General features: G+C 40.3%; 1 protein-coding gene and 1 long non-coding RNA gene across 3 annotated transcripts in view; both read left to right on the top strand.

Moving 5' to 3' along the window:
* LOC134328202 (uncharacterized) overlaps positions 1–8,819 on the top strand; it is a 32,552-nt gene extending 23,733 nt beyond the window's left edge. The window contains exons 5-7 of the long non-coding RNA XR_010014710.1: positions 7,985–8,160; positions 8,245–8,271; positions 8,365–8,819. This is a non-coding gene — a long non-coding RNA (uncharacterized LOC134328202). The remainder of the gene's footprint in view (positions 1–7,984; positions 8,161–8,244; positions 8,272–8,364) is intronic.
* Positions 8,820–11,361: 2,542 nt separating this feature from the next.
* Positions 11,362–17,188, top strand: znf706 (zinc finger protein 706). Of its 2 annotated transcripts, none has more exons than XM_063009278.1 (3): positions 11,362–11,674; positions 15,229–15,364; positions 15,881–17,188. In XM_063009278.1, exons 2-3 carry the CDS (start codon positions 15,230–15,232, stop codon positions 15,974–15,976), a joined length of 231 nt encoding a protein of 76 aa, XP_062865348.1. In that variant the 5' UTR covers positions 11,362–11,674; position 15,229; the 3' UTR covers positions 15,977–17,188. The 2 variants fall into 2 exon arrangements, with proteins under 2 accessions (XP_062865348.1, XP_062865347.1); XM_063009277.1 differs by lacking the exon at positions 11,362–11,674 and adding an exon at positions 13,985–14,068.
* The last annotated feature ends 3,500 nt before the right edge of the window (positions 17,189–20,688 follow it).

The raw sequence follows: 20,688 nt of genomic DNA, 5'->3' as shown, positions 1-20,688 counted from the left end.
AATTCCCACACGTACACTACACAAAAATCTGTGGTGTCTTGTGGCCTGGTTTGGATTGGATGTCCAGCGAGCTCATGCTCAGGCGTCCACATACTTTTGACCAAATCGTTTCTATCTACAGAAGGTTGGATTATTAATTAGCTGGTGTTGAGTGTTCGTGATTGGTGGCTCGTGTGACTGCGCTCAGAATGAAGTAGCTACGTGGAACAGTGGTCTCTTTTCCAGGTGCCAAACATCAAACCTTCAGCTCATGGGAAAAACACTGAACATTGTTTAAACTGTGTAACCCCATGTGGAGCGCTGTGAGGAAAACAGCCCACCAGCCAGCCAACCAGCGCCAGGTCTCTAGAGCTAGCGACCGGCAACCACAACAGTCTAAGTACGATGGCGTACTGGGTGAAGCCGTATAGGGTATAGCGTGTCTGAGATGGCGAGCACTCGCCTGAACCTCCTTAGCCAGCAGAGGTCGCCAGAGTACCGCACCAAGCACCCCACCACCACGCCCGGAACATAAACGTCCTTCTAAGCCTTTAATCTCAGAATGTTTTGTTAACTGTTCATTTTTGAGCGGCACTGTCGCCTCACAGCAAGAAGGTCCTGGGTTCGATTCCCTTTCTGTGTGGAGTCCTAATCCTAATAAATCAAGCGGAGTGTTTAGTGGAGATTTTCGGCACCTTGGATCTTGAGGAGGTTTAAACCCCCCGAATGTACGCAGGATTTAGACTGTGAGCGCCGAATTAAAGGATTTCACTCAACTCATCATTACTTACTCAGCTTACATGTGTATAAATACGTGTACGGCCAAAAGTATGTGGACACCTCTCCTGATTATTGACTTCATCTGATTCAGACGCACAGACGATAATATGCTTCTAATTTTGTGGCGACGGTTCAGAAATGAGCTTCCTGTTCTGTTATGGTTCTAGTTTGGTCTGGAGGAACTTCAGTGGTCAACACTTCAACTGGAATGCTCGTGTTCAGGGGTCCAATAGTGTAGTGAGTTAGACAGTCTAAAGGGAAGTTTGGTTTAAATGTGGGTGGGAACAGAGACTGAAGTCATCAAGCCTCATTAAGCCTGTTTGTGCAAACATTACAATTGCATTAATTCACTCGTTCATTCATTGAGCAATGGGCAGGAAAGACCCTGGACATTCTGTATTAAACTGACTGCATGTCTTTGTACTGTGGAAGGAAACCGGAGCACCCAGAGGAAACCCACACAGACACGGGGAGAACATGCAAACTCCACACAGAAAGACCCAGATCAAACCTAGGGAGCAACCTAGGGATCGAACCCAGGACCTTCTTGTTGTGAGGCCAGCATGCTGGCCACAAACTGTTAGGTCCAACAGTCCACTCCAGTAATTTGGGACAACAAACGTCCTCAGTTCTTATAATTAACCTGATTCAGTGTTTGATTTAGGATGGGGGGCACCACCCTTAATTTGGATGGAGTCAACAACATACAGCCCAAACCAAATACCCCATAAATCAGATCTTTACTAAACATGAGTGAAGTTACACAAACGTTATAAAGTTTTGTTTTCCAGCATGAGCACAAGAACCTAAAATGAGACTCATGCAGGTAAACGGTTCATTAATCAGTCTGATCAGAGCCTGTCAGCAAACTTCAGCCCAGAAAGATCAGATAAAGAACCAGAACTCAGCCTGGAGAGAACAGAGGTGAACTTTTACTGTAAATAATAATAAATATAAATAACTGAAGGTGTTTTCATCAGGGGTTCCAACATTCAACTGAACTCCTACTGTACATGTGTTCTAATTACAAGAGCTAATTAATAATAATCTAATCTATAAAACACACACAAAGTCAAGAACAAAATAAAGAAGATCATGTTTAAAAAAACTATTAGATTAAATACTTAATAAATAAAATGCTCAGGATTTAAGACGAGATTTATCAAGAACGATTGGGACGTTTTATAACTGAAGGTGATTTTTTTATTCTCTTATTCTTTTATTTATTGTTTTTAGAAAAACGCCAACGTGCAAAAAAAAATTGAACCGGATCATATTTAGATGAAATGAAATGACATGAACTCTAATTTTACTCTTAATTCTTATTTGGTCCTAATAACTCTAATAAATCCACAATACTGAACCCATAAACACCCCTGATGTAATGGCTGTATTATAATCTGAAGTGTGTTTTCTAAAACAATTAAATATAATCTGATTGTTCTGGTTTATTAATAAACACTTTATTAAAGAATAAGAACATAAATAAAAGTTTCACCTACAAAATATGGAATATAAAAGTCCACATGTTGTGATTAAAGATCTGAATTAGAAACGAATGATGATCAGAATCGTAAAGCTTTTTTAGAATGACAGAAATAGCTGTAAACAGGAACTAATGTTCACACTATACACCCACACACACACACTACACACACACACACCACACACACACCACACACACTCCACACACACACACACCACACACACAGGTTCCTTTTAACATTTCCTTTAATATACAGTCTGTACATTTATATCACGTGGATTATTATTAATATCATATTAATAATAATTTTTTTTTTTGTTTTTATTATCAATGTTTTACAGAAGTGCATTATTATTTATAATGTTACTATTACTGTTTTATATAATAATAATAATAATAACAATACTAATAATAAATAGCAATATAATCATAGTCATAATCATAATAATAATATTTAATTAAAGTGCAAAAATATTATTGTCATTGTTTAATAGAAGTGCATTATTATTATTATTGTTATAGTTAATAAAAGTGCATTATTATTATTATTATTATTATATCATTACTTAATAAAAGTGTATTATTATTATTATTACATTTAATAAAAGTGCATTATTATTATTATTATATCATTATTTGACAAAAGTGCATTATTTAATAAAATATTTACTATATTTAATAAAAATGCATTTTTTTATATATCATTATTTAATAAAAGTGCATTATTATTATTATTATATCATTATTTGACAAAAGTGCATTATTTAATAAAATATTTACTATATTTAATAAAAATGCATTTTTTATATATCATTATTTAATAAAAGTGCATTATTATTATTTAATAAAAGTGCATTATTTTGCAATTTAAACGCACACATTCTTTAATAACAGCAGCTTTTCTGTCATTAATCTGAACATTTCCCCGCCAAACAAAACAGAGTCGTTATTAAAATTATAATCCGTAATAAAATGTAAATTAAAAGTTTGAATAAATTGTCGATCAGTTTTGAATGTAATTAAAAAAGCGGCTTAATGAAAATGGAGCCAAAACGCCGCAGCGACTCACATTCTTACCCTGTACCGACACACACATTCTCTCCAGACACCGACCCGAAAATACACACACACACACACACTCCCATAAAAGTGCTAATATGCGGCGGCTGTGCAGCCGTGTGCGCCGCGCTCCTGGTCGCGGAGTCTCTTACCTGTCTGAGTCCTGTGACATGATTTTTTTTGGCCTCCTCGCCGATAATTCCTGGAGAAACTGGACTTTCAGGTCTGTGCAGAAAGACAGAAACACACAGACAGGAGAGAGAGAGAGAGTGTGTGTGTGGGGGGGGGGGGGGGGGTAAGAGCTGATTTACCTGCCCTGCCTCCCCTGCTGCTGCTCTATAACACACACCTGTACACATCTGCACACATCTCACACTGATTAAAACGCTGCACATGAAACTTTTTCAGAATCAGATTTTCTTCATTATAACGTTTTATAGTAAAAATAAACTTTAATCCACTTTGTTCAGGTCAGACCTGAATCTATTCAAATCAGGTCCGATCCTGCGCTCTGATTGGTTGAGCTGTGCGGTGAGCGCGCATCCTGAGTGGCTGCAAAAGTCATGATCGATCCGCCTCCACCTGCAGGTATGAAGGACCAGGATATGAAATAATAGAAGTAATTTAGTTTTGTTCTTAAACATAATTACATTTATTCAGTCAGGAACTAAAACCTATTAGCACTTGGTAAGCATGTAATAATAATAATAATAATAATAATAATAATAGTTATAATAATAATAATAATAATAATAATAGTTATAATAACAACAATAATAATAATATTAATAATAATAATAATAGTTATAATAATAATAATAATAATAATAGTTATAATAATAATAATAATAATAATAATAGTTATAATAACAATAATAATAATAATAATAATAATAATAGTTATAATAATAATAATAATAGTTATAATAATAATAATAATAATAGTTATAATAATAATATAATAATAATAATAATTTTTGTTTATTTTAGGTGGATTTTAGGCTTAAAATTTTACAATAACTGAACTACTATCAAAAAAATCCTCCTCTTTCCTTTTTGCCATCAACCAAACCCAGATTTGTCCATCAGACTGCCAGACCTTATGTGTCTACTCCTGCAGAGCCCAACAGTGGTGTATTTTACATCATTCTAGCCGATGTGTGGTGCATGATGATCTTAGGATTGTGTGGCGGTCTGGAAATGGCAACCTGCTCCGTAATGTTTACATTCAGGACATTTAGCATTTAACTTACAGTTGTGACCGAATACAATTGGGGTTAAAGGCCTTACTCAGGAGCCCAACAGTGGGAACCCATCAGCGCTGAACCTGCCACCTTCTGATTACTAATTCAGTACTGAGCCAAGTACCTTTTTTGGAAGGTTTCCCTCAGATGGACAAACCCCAGAACGTTCTGTGGTGCAGGATGGAAGCTTCAGTTCTGGGCGTGTGTACCTGAACGTGTTCCTGCCTGATCATGAGGAAGACTTTCTCAGCTCTGAATCGTGGGAGAATTTCTCTCATTCTCACTGAATTCTGGGAAATAACGGTGACTGTGAGTGTTTATGCTTTTAATGGAGGGCAAGTCGCGTCATGAGAAGCTGCACAAACACAAACCGAACAAACCAGGTGACATTTCAGCTCACGCTGGTTTCACACCGTCACCCACGACCGTCATCCACAACCAAAATCTACAACTAAAATCTACAACTAAAATCCACGACTAAAATTCACCACCTTCTGCTGAGGGACACTGAACCTAAACCTAATCATTAACCCTAACCCTTTATTTGAACCCTAAACCTTAACCCTAACCCATAACCATAAACCCTAATTCTTAACCCCAACCTAAATCCTAAACCTTACCCTAAACCCTAAACCTTAATGTAAACCTTAACCTTTAACCTAAAGCCTAACCCTAAACTTTAAACCTAACCCATAACCCTAAACCTTAATCCTTAACCCCTAACCTAAACCATGAACCCTAAACCTTAATGTAAACCTAAACCCCAAACCTAACCCTAAATCCTAAACTTTAACTTAAACATTTTCCCTAACCTTAAACCTTAACCCTAACCCATAATTCTAAATTCTAAACCCTAACCCTTAACCCAAACCTTTAACTTTAATCCTAAACCTTAACCCTAACCTTTAACCAATAACCCCTAACATAACCCTAAACCTCAACCTTAAGCTAACCCTAACCCTAATTCTAACCCTAAACCTTAACCCCAACCCTAAACCTTAACGTAAATCTTAACCCTAACCCTAACCCTTAACCCCTAACCTAAATCCTAAACCTAACCCTAAACCCTATATTTAACCCTAAACCTAAACTCTAACCCTTTATCTTTAGACCAACATTAATACCATGTTTTGGTTTGGAGAGCTCAGTGTGAGATACACAGATGACAGAACCTCAGATCTCTTCTGGTGCTCCTGTACCTGTGACCCCAAACTCTGACCCCAAATTCTGACCCTGTAACTCTGACCCTGTAATTCAGTTCTGGTGAAGCATCATTAACAGTACAATCACTGACTGTTGTGTTTGAGAGTGACGGTCGACACACAGACCATTGTTTTAGCACACAGACACAATGCAGCCCCCCATTAACAATCAGATTTAGGAAGTGGTGTGTGTGTGTGTGTGTGGGGGGGGGGGGGGGGGTAAATCAGATAAGCATCCTAAATTCTCACCTCATCCAATCAGTCAACAAGCTTTATTAGCACGACTGTCTATCACACATCACATCACTGAGCTCCTTATTTACCTGGATTTGTCCCTCTTAATCACCAGTCTGTACCACTTCTTATCACTTGCCAGTGTTGAGTTCCCATAGAGAGCCGAACCGCGTATAGAGCGCCGCACTAAATTCTATGTGATACTGAATTGAGTATTTAGCAAAATTTGAATGCTATTACACAGTTATTCACTTATAATGTCACATTAGAGAACAGAGTGATGCTCCAGAGTCTCTAATAGAGTTTAGATCAAACGTTTATCCTTTAATGATCCTTTAATGTTCTGTATAAATAAAATAAACACGGCCGGGCTGGTTTAAGTCTGATTGGTTGGTTTTAGACTGATCCGTGTCCATTATTCCCTGAACCTCTGCTCTCTCTCTGTGCTCATTGTTGTCTGTAGTAATGCGACCTGTCGAACTCTTACGGAACACACCTGCACTTTTCAGTGCTTTGTACCCCTGTGCTTGCTAAATAAATACAGGTGGGGTGTGTAAGTGCGCTGTCGGATTAGCTTTAGTGCAACAGCAGCGCAGTAATGAGGCAAGAAACTCGCACGCGAAAACAACACCAGGTTACCTGATCCACAACAAACACCGGCCAGAGGTCATGTGACCTTCAGGTGTTTAATAATCCGGGTACTGTTCTGTTCCTTTAATAATGATAATAATAATAATAATAATAATAATAGTAATAATAATAATAATAATAATAATAAAAATAATTAATAATAATAATAAATAATAATAATAATAATAATAATAAATAATAACAGTAATAATAATTATATTAATAATAATAAATAATAATAATAATAATAATGAATAATAATAAAAATAACAATAATAATAAAAATAATAATAATAATAATAATAAATAATAATAAAAACAACAATAATAATTATAATAATAATAATAATAATGACAAATAATAAACACAACAATAATAATAATAATAATTATAATAATAATAATTATTATTATTATTATTATAAATAATAATAATTATAATAATAATAACAATAATAATAATACATAACAATAAATAATAATAATTATAAAAATAATAATGAATAATAATAACTATTATAATGATAATAAATAATAATAGTAAATAATTGTTATAATAAATAATAATAATAATAATAAATAACAATAATAATAAATAATAATAAATAATGATAATAAATAATTATTATAATAAATAATAATAATAATAATTAATAATAAATAATGATAATAAATAATTATTATAATAAATAATAATAATAATAATTAATAGCAATAATAATAATAATAATAATCACATCATATACACTGTGTGGACTAAAGTATTGGGACGCCCCTTCTAATGACTGAATTCATGTGTTTCAGTCACAACACTTACTAACAGATGTAATAAATCAGTCAAATAAAGGAAATGACATGTTTCAGACTTTGCAGCAGCAGGTTAGGGAAGGACCTGTTTCAGCGCTATACAGACATGAAGAAAAGCTCCAGCGTCCTGCACAGAGCCCTAATCTCAGCCCGACTCAACAGCTCTGGGATAAACCGGAACATCATCAAATGCTGACATCTTCGACTGAGTGGGCACAAATTCCCACACACAGACAGACTTCAAAGTCTTGTGAGAAGCTTCTCAGAATGTGGTTGTTGTTCTAGCTGAAAAGATCACACAGAGGGTCAGTCTGTTTCAATACAGTTTGACCGACAAGCTTACAGTCAGGCGTCCAAATACTTTTGGACATATAGCATAAATTACTTTGTTTCTAAAACATAAAAACAAAACTGCAGCACCTGCTTGTATAGTAAATGTTTACTCTCTGTGCAGTAAAGCAGGTTTGCTGGATTTTAGTCGTGGAAAAATGCAGTAACGCCCAAATTCCACATAAAACCACTAATCCCGACCCTTATTCATCCAAACCTGTTTCTGTTTTCAGACACGATAGGGGTGAGTTCATTAGTGTTGGGTCATCTGTTAATCAACATGCATGGACGGGGACAAAATGTATTTATTTATTTATTTCCCACCTGGGAATCGAACCCAGGACCTTCTTGCTGTGAGGCGAGCCACCGTACCACCCAATGGCAGTAACCAATGAACAAGGCGGTGCAGGTGAGATTCCTCCGTGTGTTTTGTACCTGAGCGTTATTTTGAAAGCCTGACCCCAGTGTTTCATCCTCTGTTGTTTGTCTGCAGGACTTTGACAGCTCAGTCAGTCGACAGGTACGGACATGACGTGTGTGTGTGTGTGTGTGTGTGTGTAGTGTAGTGTAGTGTAGTGTAGTGTTCCCCACACACTGCATTCCTTTGTAACAGTGCTGAGGTGGAGAGCTGCTGCATGCCTGACATTTCTGAGCTGAGGGATCTGAGACCTGTGTGGACCTGCCTGTCCGGATCCTCTCTACCTGCCGGACAGGTAACGCCTGGCACCGGCCGAGCGGCAAGAGCGGGACCGGAATTCTGGGAGACGAGTCAGAGGGTGACGCAATACATCACTCACACGATATATCAACAATATATCAACAATATAACAACAATTACTGTTTATGTAAAACTGTTTATGTAAAACATGTAAAACAGGACCACATTACTAATCCCCAACAGTAATCCTTGCCACCACTGTACCCCATAAAACCAAATTATCAATCCCCAACAACACTGTAATCTAATGAACCAATTTACTAATCTCCGAAAAACTGTAACCTATAAAACCAAATTATTAATCCCTAATCCCACTGTAACCAATCAGACCCAACAAATTAAATTATAGAATTGATCCCCAACACTACTGTAATCTACAAGACCATTGTAATCTATAGAACATTAGGATCAATCCCCAATGTCACTGTATTCCATAGAACCTGAGTATCAACCCCTAATACCACTGTGAGCAATAGAACCCATCAAATTAAAGGAATAGAGTCAATGCCTAATACCACTGTAATCTATAAAACCAAAATAATTAATCCTTAATGGAATAATTACAACCTATAGAACCAAATTACTAATCCCCAGCACCACTGTAACCAATAAAAACAAATTACTAATGTCTAATACCATTGCGGTCTACAGAACCACAGTATCAATCATCAAATTATACTGCAAATTTTAGTGCATAGTACTAATCCCTAATACCATTATTACCTACAGAACCGTATTATTAATCCCCCAGACCACTGTAACCATGTAAATCACAGTACTTATCCCCAATACAAATGTAACTGCTTTAATGAAAGTACTAATCCCCCAAATCCATTCGAACATATAGAGGAATAACACCAATCCCTAATACCACTGTACCATATAGAACCAAATTATCCATCCCCAATACCACTATAATCTACAGAACCACAGTATCAATCCCCAATACCAGCATTGCCTATATAACCATATTATCAATCCCTCAAACTACTGTAACTTTGTAAATCATAGAAATCATACAAATCCCCATATTCCATCCAAACATATAAATAAACATAACACCAATCCCCAATACCACTGTAACCTATAGAACCGAAGTACTAATCCCTAATACTACTGTAACTAATATAATCATATTATCTATTCCCCAAACCACTGTGACCAAGTAAATCATAGTACTAATCCCAAAACAAATGTAATCGCTCAAATGACAGTACTTATCCCCAAATACCACTCTAACCTATAAAAGCATAACACCAATCCCCCACACCACTGTATCCTGTATAATTATAGCATCAATAATCAAGTGATGCTGGGATTAGTTAATAGTACTAATCCCTAATACCACTATAACCTATAGAACCAAATTAGCGATCCCCAAAACCACTGTAACCTGTATAAACATATAGCACCAGATCCCAACTTCTCTGTGGCCGAGTGACTGGGGTTAGGTAAATGCACCCATTCAGAAGTACGTGGAACAGTAACTGCGGCTCTGTAACGATCCGGCATCGTAACCTCAATGCCGTGAGCTCAAATCCCGGCTCTGCCAAGCTGCCACTGTCGGGCCCTCGAGCACGGCCCTTAACCCTCGACACAGCGGTGCGACACTTCGCTAATCGAATAAATGTGAACGTTTCAATCCAGCGAATCCAGTTCAGCAGGTCCAACAGCAGCCTGCAGGAATCCAGACGAGTGTGAGAGTGTGTAACGGTGATATAATAACGGGACATTTACTGTTACTGCACACACACACACACACACACACACACACACACACACACACACACTGGTATACGCTACAAGGTCAAAAGTATGTGGACACCCTGAGGTGACACGAGGTCCATAAAGACACGGTTTGTAGAGTTTTAACCACTCAGTCTTAAGCAGCTTTGGGATGAATTGGAACCTCACACGGTCTAGTCTGACACCACTGCCTGACCTCACACATGTGGATAGTTTTCCATCAGTGTGTAGTCGCTGTAGTCGGGATCAGGATGGCGCTCACGCTCGTGCTCGGGAGTCCGCGTGTCCGGATACTTTTGGCCGTGTGCTGAGTTTCATCATGAGAATAATGAGGAATAAATCCAGCAGTAATGAACGATCGTGTGTGTGTGTGTGTGTGTGTGTGTGTGTTCTGCGACACGCCTCGACATGCAAACACACCCTCGCTGGAATCGTTCTCCTCCTCGGACAAACACAACGGAGCCTGTCTGAGTAACGACTAACCCCCCCCCACCCCCCACACCCACCCCACTCCCGAGTGATAATCCACCCAGTCTGAGTTCTAATTCCTTAGAATTAGATGAGCAGTCTGTTTTAATTCCAAACCACATGAACACTGGTGGTTGGGGTTCGGGGGGGTGGATGGTGGGTAGCACTAAGCTAAGCAACAAAAACAAACATGCTTTTTTATGTTTTTATTCTTTACAGTTTTTTACTTGACCGTTGAGATCCGGGTTCGAATCTCAGCTGTACTATCAGCCGGCTGGGCGTCCACACAGACATAACCGGCTTTGTGATGGATTGCCGCCCGTTCCGGGATGTTCCTGCCTCTGGCCCAAGTGTTTTGACCAGGATCAAGTGCTCAAAATCTAAATCAAAAACCTAATCACAATTTAGTCATATCCAATTCCCAGATCGTATTTCCCCTCTACTGTTGCAGACCTCCACTCCTGACCGAGGAGGGTCGTGAATAACACACGCCCCCTCCGACACGTGTGCAGTACAGACCGCTTCTTTTCACCTGCACCAGGTGGGTTCATACGGAGATCCGTATCACGCACGGAGAGTCACAGACTGATCTTCACTATCCCCCGTCTCTGTGCAGCACCATCGATCAGCCAGCAGAGGGCGTAACTGCAGCATTTATTAAGAATCCCCTCTGGCACTCCTACACACTGTGTGTGTGTGTGTGTGTGTGTGTGAGAACAGAAAATAATAAGTTATTTTGAATTTAAGCAGAATATCGAACCTGCTGGACTGGATTTACTGTACACACACACACACTCAACACACACACACACACCACACACACACACACACACACATCATTTAATGAGGTTGTTTCCATTCTTTTCTGTATCACGCTTCCTTTCGGACTCTGAATTCACCACGATGACGAAGCGAATGGCGTCAGCAGGTCATCACCGGTCCCGACGGTCCAAACATTATGAACACGGACGCCAGCAAGCAGATCCATCAGGTGCCAAATTTTACTAAACTTCCTCCCCAGACCTGATTACGAGCATCTAAAGCTCTCTGCTACCAGCCAGCTGGGCGCCTATACAGACAATAATCGGCTCGTCCAAGTATGAGAGGGTCGTAGTGATTCCTTATACGTGATACAGTTACGCCCTCTGCTGGCTGATTGATGCTGCTGCACAGAGACGGGCGATAATGGAGATCGGCGCGTGACTCTCTGTGTGTGATACGGATCTCCGTATGAACCCACCTGGTGTGGGTGAAAAGAAGCAGTCGGTGCTGCACATGTGTTAGTCATGGAAAAAAAGGCATAAAAAGGTATATTAATACATTTGGGGTCTTTTAATATAAAATAGGTAAATTGTGTGTTTTATTACTGGTTAAACTGGTATAACAGTATTATTGATATACTTGATATAATAATACTGATACAGTATTATTGTGTATGTAAATAACCTCAGATATGAGTGTATTCTGGTGTCGGTGTGTCTCTCTCACCGCGACCTCACACTGCAGATGAAACGTTATCATGGTGAGAAGTGCGGTGATGCCGGTGTTGTGTTTCTATTCACTACACGTCAAAAAAAGGAAACAAACCCAAATCATTCATTGTTACTGGTGTAATGTGTCCCTTTATGAATGTGTCGGGTCTCACACACACACACACACACAAGGACACAATGGGCAACGTGCAGAAGAAGATTTCTGTGACCTTGAACATAGACGACCGTTGGCAGTATCGTCCGGTAGGGCACAGCACCAAACCTGCCCAAAATTTCATCCAGAGGCCTCAGCAATATCATCATGACGATGAAGAACAATCCAGGGTTACTACGAAAGACTAACAGCACGACCTGATAAAGGCTGGGACGAACTGGGATCCGCTTCTGTGGAGCGATGAATCAAAACTGGACCTGTTTGGCCTCATTGATTGATTGATGGCGAGGCTTATGACCTTAAGAAGAGAACAATCACCACGGTCAGTCATAGACGTGGTCAGTGATGATGTGGGGATTTATGCAGCAGGAACTGGCAACCCTGACCTTCTAACTGGCATCACAGATTCACATTTAGGAACACGACGATGATCCCAAGCTCACTTCCAATCAATCACAGCTTGGTTAAAGTATCAGTCCTGGAATATCCTGGAGTGGATCTTCTGAGTCTCCTGATTTAGATCTCTGGTGGGTTTTAAAGGAAGCAGCTGCAGCATGAAAGCCATCAAACCTCAATGAGCTGCTAGAGAGGATCCAGAAGCTTGGTAGCACTTACCGAAATCACTTATTATAGGTTATCAAGGCAAAAGATGTTCCACCAAGTACTGAAACATGGACGTTCATCAAGTGAACTAGATGTTTCTCATTCCAACCCAAATTTGATGTGGTCTGATCTGCGCATGCTCATCTCCCAGCGTTTTCAATGCAGCATCACAGCGTCATCTAGTGGTGAACATTTCCCACTCCATCTTTAGATCAGAACGAGATTCCAATTCATCACAGAATATCGTGCACTCATGACAGGAGTGTGTTCGTAAGATTCTCAGGCTTGAACAGTCGTTTATTTATCAGGTTCAAATCTCCTGGTACTTAATGAAGTCCATGATGGCATGTATGATCACATGGTTCTTCAGGTATTTTAAAGAAAAGATGTTCACAACACATAATAAATCCTTCATCATACTGTTAAGATTTGGTGCTTTTTGGTAGAACCATCATTCTCTTTACACCGACCCCCTCTCAAGCACAGCCAGAACTCCAGATAATTACTTTTACTGAAGGGTCGTTGGTTTAAGCTGGTGGTTTAATGTAGATTTGGAGACCAAGTGACTAAAATGCTGGAGAACTGGACAATTTTTGCCCCTCTGTTAATCCTCCTCACGTGTGTGTAGTGGGGCGGCACGGTGGCTCGGTGGGTAGCTCTGTCGCCTCACAGCAAGAAGGTCCTGGGTTCAATCCTTAGGTGGGGTGGTCCAAGTCCTTTCTGTGTGGAGTTTGCATGTTCTCCCCGTGTCTGTGTGGGTTTCCTCCGGGTGCCCCGGTTTCCTCCCACAGTCCAAAGACGTGCAAGTAAGGTGAATTGGAGATACAAAATTGTGTACGATATAACACGACGTTAAAATCCTAATAAACAAACAAACAAATGTGTGTAAAGTGTATGAGTGTTTAGGGGTGAGTGTGTAGTGTGTAGTAGAAATGTATAAGTATTTAGGGGGAGTGTGTAGTATAGAATTATTTGAATGTTTAGGGGTAGTGTGTAGTGTAGAATAGGAATGCTGATTTGGAACACACACACAGTAACTCTTATGTGGGAATCGAACAGCAGTTCTATAGATAACACACAGCTGCTCTCTACACTGAAACTTTATTCTGCTTCAGATTCATTTTCAGCTTGACAAGTGAGTTTGCTTGATTTACAGATTTAAATGTAAAGTTTATTTATTTAAGTTTATCATGTCAGCCTATTTAGAAATGTGTCGTAGCCTAATGTGAGCTCGGTGTCTTTTAACAATCGAGCTCATAGCTGTAATGCTAACGCAGCTTTGTAACAGCTGTTCTTTATTTTTTAAACATTTATCACCTTAAACTAGTTAAAAACCTTTCAAATTAAGTCATTTAAACCTTATTTGACATATGGTTATCTAACATAACATATGTCATCTGGGCGGTAACACATGGCGTTGTGTTTTGACAGCGAAAAGTGGGTTAGCCTGTCTTGATAGTGTTGTTATTTATTCCCTACCCGCATTCTGGCAAAACCCCGCCTTAAATGTAGTTTTACGTCTGTTGATCGCGTGAATGACCAATCAAAGCGTAGGGAGGCTTTTATCCAGCCAATCAGTGTACAGAAGGAGGGAACGTTCACAATACGGGCGTGAGAACTCTACGTTTCTAAGCGTGGAAAAGAGATACATGCTTTTTATTAAATTATTAATGTTTTATTTGTTAAAATATAACGCACATTAAATATGTAATGTAATTCCATCGAAAGGCGTTGAAATGTTTAGAAATTAGTAAATTATATACTAAACAAGACGTTATTAAGTGTAAAACTAGAACACCAATATGGAGCCCATATATGGCTGTTTACTATGACGACTACACGTGAATGCTGTTAAATGTGTAATATAATGTAAAATAATGCTTATTTAATCAAAACTTTATTAAAGACACCAAAATAACCACAAATGTACTTCAGTAACATTTATTCATCCAGTTTGGTCTAAATTACAGAACAGGGATGTTAATAGTTGTTGTTATGTGTATTTTCCTATTGGCTGATTTGGCTAAATTAATTTAAATACTGCACATACACAAGAAATGATCTGCTCACTTCAAGACTGGATCAGTTTCTCATATCATTCTAGTTTCATCTCGGGCTTAGATGATCATCAGATGATTCAATGACGATTATTCCAGCTAAATTTACGTCCATTAACAGGATTCAAGTTCATACAGGAGAATATCTAAAGGAAAACGTAAAGGTTCCTCGAATAAAACACCCGAGTCAAGTCTTTAAGGTGTGTGTGTGTGTGTGTGTGTGTTTTGAATTCTGCAGCATGGCTCGTGGCCACCAGAAAATTCAGTCTCAGCAGAAAAACGCCAAGAAGCAAGCCGAGATCAAGAAATCTAAAGGGCACGACCAGAAGTCGGCGGCCAAGGCTGCGCTGGTGTACACGTGTGGCGTCTGCAGGGTCAGTCACACACACACACACACACACACAAACACACACTGAGTAGTTTTAATGCTGCATGACGAAGCCAGTACAATAGTGGGCCGGTTTGGTGCATTTTGTCTGCATTACGAATACTGAGACAAAAGAATAAATGATATAGAAGGAAAGTTAAGGGGGGGGATTTGATCTGCTGATGTGTATTGTGGCACACTGGCGGATTGAGTAGCTGGTGTGTTACTTGCAAGCGTATTAAAGCCTTTGTGTTTTCCCTTCCCTTCCCATTTTCCCTTAGCCAGGATTTTATTAGGGATTAAATTATTGTGTGTTCTTACACCAGGACCCAGGTTCAAGCCTTCAACAGCGACTCCTACTGTCTGTTTGGAGCGCTGGTAGGATTAGTGGAGAAGTACTGAGAGTGTAGCGTGCTCTTCCATGCATGTTACATGGAGCAACCGATTCACCAGCTTCACGTCTGTGCAACAGGGAACTAGATATGACTAATTTGCTCGCTCTTTGTCTCTCGTCTCTCCACAGACCCAGATGCCCGACCCCAAAACCTTCAAGCAGCACTTCGAGAGCAAACACCCCAAAAGTCCTCTCCCTCCAGAGCTGGCCGGGGTGGAGGCCTGAGCGCGGGGTCCCCCGGGCGCACCGCGGCTTCACGATCAAAGACTGTTAATGCTGTACACTGTTCCTAATCGGTATTACCTCAGTCATGTGCTGTCTGTCGTTCTCACTGTCTGTAGCTCTATTCGGACGGGATCCTTCCCATCAATCCTAAATTATCGTTCACGCCCGGCGCTGCACTTTTCTTTATATCAGGGGAGATAAAGCTGCAGGAGAACCTGCACATGCTCAGTTTATTTATAGACGTTTTTATCACGGAGATGCCGACGCCGTCCGAATAGAGCTCGTAACGGGTCTGATTTTACAGAGCTAATTAAATACGTACGATTTTCCTACGTCTCACGGTTTGGGTTTTCATCCACTGAACACACGTGTACGTTAATTTATGCTTCGTCTGAGAATCATCGCGTGTGTTTGGTTGTGGTTTGGTTGTACTGTCGTATTTTCCGGGCTATAAGACACACAATCCTGCACAGGTTCCTACACCCCTGGTCGATATATATAATACATTCTTCACAGGCGATGGTTTCTATTTTTAAGGTCATATGAGGTGCAAAAAGGGTCCCGGAAGATTTTATAAACCTTAGAATAGTATAATAGACGTGTAATAAAGAAACTAGCACCAGTGTTTTGATAACCACCGGCCGGGCGCTTATACAGACAATAACTGGCCTGTCCGGGGGAGGGAGGGACGTAGGGGTTCCTCATAACTGCTGCAATTACGACCTCTGCTGGCTGATCGATGGCGCTGCACAGAGACTCTCCGTGCACGATACAGATCTCCACGTGAACACGTCTGGTGCAGGTGAAAAGAAGCAGTCGGTCCTGCACACGTGTGGGAGGGGGCGATCAGGAGTGGAGGTCTGCACCAGTACAGGGGAAATACCACTGGGGGATTGGATACGACTAAATTGGGGGGGAAATGGAGCTTCTCTTAAACCCGGCAGCCAGAATGTACAATTTGTGTCTTATGCTCCAGAGAATACGCTAATTAAGGCTGTAATTAAGATTAGTTTGATTAAGAAGCGATAATAATAATAATTAAGGATAATTTCTGAGGTGACTGGATGTAGTGAGGGTAACGACCACTGTCATTCTTTTATTCTGCAGCAGGATTGATTCTCACGTCTGTATTTATGATGATGTTCATGCTTGGGTGACCTGCTTTCTGTGCCAATGTAAAATAACATTTTAATAAAGTCTAATTTTGTTTAATCGGTTGTTTTCTGTGCATCCTGAAAATAATAGACGTGTATTAACTTCGTTTGTTTTGATATGGGTCACTCGTTATTAAAATCAGAATTGAAGTTTTGGTGCATTTGCAAGTGGGGCCCTCAAGTGGCTTGGCAGTAAAAAACACCAGTGCTGAGATCTCCAACTTTCAGGTTCCAATCTCAGATCTGCTATCAGCCGGCCGGGCGCTTACACAGACGCACGATTGGCTGAAACGACAGCGACGACGGACGAAACAGGGTTCCTCATCGCTGGTGAATATGAGACTCTGGCTGGTGAAAAGAAGTGGCACATACTGTAGCTGCCCATGTGTTGAAGGGGGTGCGTGACTGCCCGGTCCCCTCGATCAGAGGAAAGGGTGGCAGGATCAGTGAGAGAAAGATAAACAACGACTGGATCAGGGTGCAAAATTATGTGGACGTCCATTCATCAAGAACAATCATGTTTTAAGTACGAAGTATGTGGAACAGTGGTCTCTTGATCAAGGTCAGGAAGAAAACTCAATGTCACATTTTACTGAGAGAAAATTTTTCCGGATAGTCTGATGTAACGCTGCTCACAGTCAAGCCAGCTTGAAATTTTTTTGGGTTGGGCTCGTCGACTGCTAAACCACTTTCAATTTCTCTGGTTTCTATATGATGTTCCTACAAGATCTCCCAACACTATATATAAACATACGCATTTCATGATTACCTCTCACTATTTGCTCACGATGTTGTTAATGCACCGCTCCCTGCTGGCCGAGGAGGGCTGAGACTATCACCCAGCCCCTCCGACACATACGCAGTCGCCGGTTGCATCTTTTCACCTGCCTGCAATGAGCCTCAGAAGAGAGAGACACGCTAAGCTCTCCAGATCATCAACTGCTAGTGCAGGCGGCTCAACCAGATACCAGTGTGCTGTTGTACTTTTAACATTTTCCCTCTCTGTGTGTGGGCGCTCGGCTGGTCGATAGCACACCTAAGATTCAAACTCAAAGTTAGAGTCGGTGTGCATTAGACGTTTTACTCCTGCTGTCTAAGACTCTGCAGCAGGTAGGTTGGCTGCTCTAAACTACCTCTAGTGGTTAAGTAAGTTTTACTGATCAGAATCTTGTTTTTTGGGGGGTTTTGTGCCATTTGAATTGCTGCTTGTTTTCTCCACATGGTGGCAGCACTCTGTTCTCATGTAGGTTCGCCATACTTCCATAATTATGTGGACACCTGTGCATGAATTTATTGGACACCCCTCTTCAAAACCATGTCTGTAATATTGAGTTCCACCAGATTTTGGAGTGTGTCCTGTGTGAAGAGCATTTGTAAGGTCAGGTGATGTTGTATGAGAATTCCTGGCTCACAATCAGTGACCAAAGGTGTTCAGTGAGGTTGAGGTCAGGGCTCTGGGCCTGTGTCCACATACTTTCGGCCAGATAGTATCCAAGGAATGTTTTGTATGTGATTAAGTCTGGATGTATATCAGAAAAAACGCTCGCCTCCTTCCAATCGCTCCAGTACGGTATCAATATTTTCCGTACAGAATATCACAATGTACCGAATAATCAATAATCAACGTGCTTATTGTATTCAGACTCTGGTTAAAATCATTGCGAGCGTAGAGCTTCGGTTTCTCTTTAATAAAGACTCGGAGTCACGGCGCTTCTCACGTAGCTTCACACGTTCATGCTGGTTCATGCCAGTCGGCCTGGAATTACCGGAATAACGAGCTCCTGACCGGGAAGAGGCGGATACAGGCTCGCTCTTGTACTGCGAACGTATCTGATCTCCAAATCTGCTGCCCTGCAGAATTTAATTCCAGACCTGACTCACAACGGCTGATGCTACGAGAAAGTTCCAGAATTTAACACGCCCTCGCCAACGTTAGTTAGTTCCTCACCACCTTCTGAGGTTCTGTTCCGTTATCACTAACGTATCGGTGTAAGTATGAGCCAACAAAATAGATCAGAAGTTACATGACTGAATAAATGAATTGGGGTCCACATGGTTTGTGATGGAACGCTGGAGGTTCCCATCGTTCAGTTCTGTAAGGGATAAAGGAGGTGAAGATTCACTCTACTTTACCACTCAGAACTTTCTGTACAGCCTCTATGATTAAAGAAAGGACCTTGATTTATCAAGAAGAAACATCAGGAGAATTAGAAATGAGTCTTCGCACCATAGGGTGCACCTGACTCTGTAAAACTGACATATTTATTGGCGACGTCATTATTTAACCCACTTCTTTCCACCAGATGTTGCGGGTTCGGCTTCGTCCAAACATAAATCCACCCAAACTTAATGAATCTGCTTGACGTTTGCTCAGGGGTCCAGGTTTTGGCTTCCTTACACCAAGGTTTGCATGTTTAGGGTGGTCAAGTGGCAGTACTGCTTAGATTTGGGGATCCAGGGTTCAAATCTTAGCTGTGCTACCACCCAGGGAAGCGTCAGTGTGCTCTCAGTGCAGGTCCCAAGCCCAGATAGAAATAGGAGGGTTGCATAAGGAAGGGTATCTGACGTAAAACTGTCGGACCAGATCTGCTGTGGCGACGCCTAAATAAGAGCAGCCAAAAGCCGAAAGAAAACACCAAGGTTTGCATGTTCACACATCATCCTTTGTCAAAAAAACTTTAATATAAGTCAAAACTTAACTCTATGCTGTTTCGCATGGTTCCTGCAGTAACACATTTCTGCCAGAGAGGTCTCCAAATCACCAGGTTACTGTACCACAGCTTTAAATAGAAATGTAAACGTTCAACTGAATTAAATCATAGAAACGAGATATTTTTTATTGTATTTAAAGTATAAACCTATTTAGAAAGTCCTCAGCGCTGTGGTGTATGGAGCCCCAAACAATCCAGACAGAACGTCAGGCTTAAATAAACAGGCAGCATATTGATGATAATCCAGATTTGATTCACATGACAGGCCTTTAACACTATTTTCACTATTACGGCAAGTAAAATGGGTTATTACGTCAACGCGCCGCTCCACAGAGGAAATATGGGACGTAAAAAATAGAACACCACACCCCCCCATGGACCCGGAACGGAAGATAATAGAACCGGTGCTTTTATTAGAACGTCCTCGTGTCCTTTGCTCTAATTTTCAATTCCCGATAGAACAGTGAAATTAATCTGTTTTTTTTCCTTTGCTGAGGGTTATTTTTACAGTGAAGATCCTGGCGACACTTATTACAACGTAAAATAATGTAAAAATCTCAGAAACTCGGGTCATTTGTTAATTTTTGTTGTATATTTGTAGATTTGTGTCATCTGGGTGGCACGCTGGCACAGCCGGAAAATGGATACCACGTAGTAGAATAGATTCTGAAGACCTGTGTTTGGTCCTATTTCTGCTTTAATGTTCTCTTCATGTCCATGTGGGTTTTTGGTTCTCTGAAATCTCATAAAAACATACCAGTAGGTGAACTGGCTGCTCTAAATTGCCTCTAGTTGTGAGTAAATCAAGTAAATAATGTGCAGCACCCTGGACAGGACATCAGTTCAT

Source organism: Trichomycterus rosablanca, chromosome 2 (assembly GCF_030014385.1).
Source record: "Trichomycterus rosablanca isolate fTriRos1 chromosome 2, fTriRos1.hap1, whole genome shotgun sequence".
Taxonomy (NCBI): Eukaryota; Metazoa; Chordata; class Actinopteri; order Siluriformes; family Trichomycteridae; genus Trichomycterus; species Trichomycterus rosablanca.
The sequence above is the reverse complement of the archived record's forward strand: the minus strand, read 5'-3'. Positions and strand labels throughout refer to the sequence as shown.

What these genes read in the sequence shown, in the direction of transcription:
- znf706 (XM_063009278.1), top strand. Translation starts at nt 15,230, where the DNA reads ATGGCTCGTGGCCACCAGAAAATTCAGTCTCAGCAGAAAAACGCCAAG. An exon ending in ACACGTGTGGCGTCTGCAGG is followed by an intron (nt 15,365 to 15,880) that starts GTCAGTCACACA and finishes GTCTCTCCACAG; the next exon opens with ACCCAGATGCCCGACCCCAA.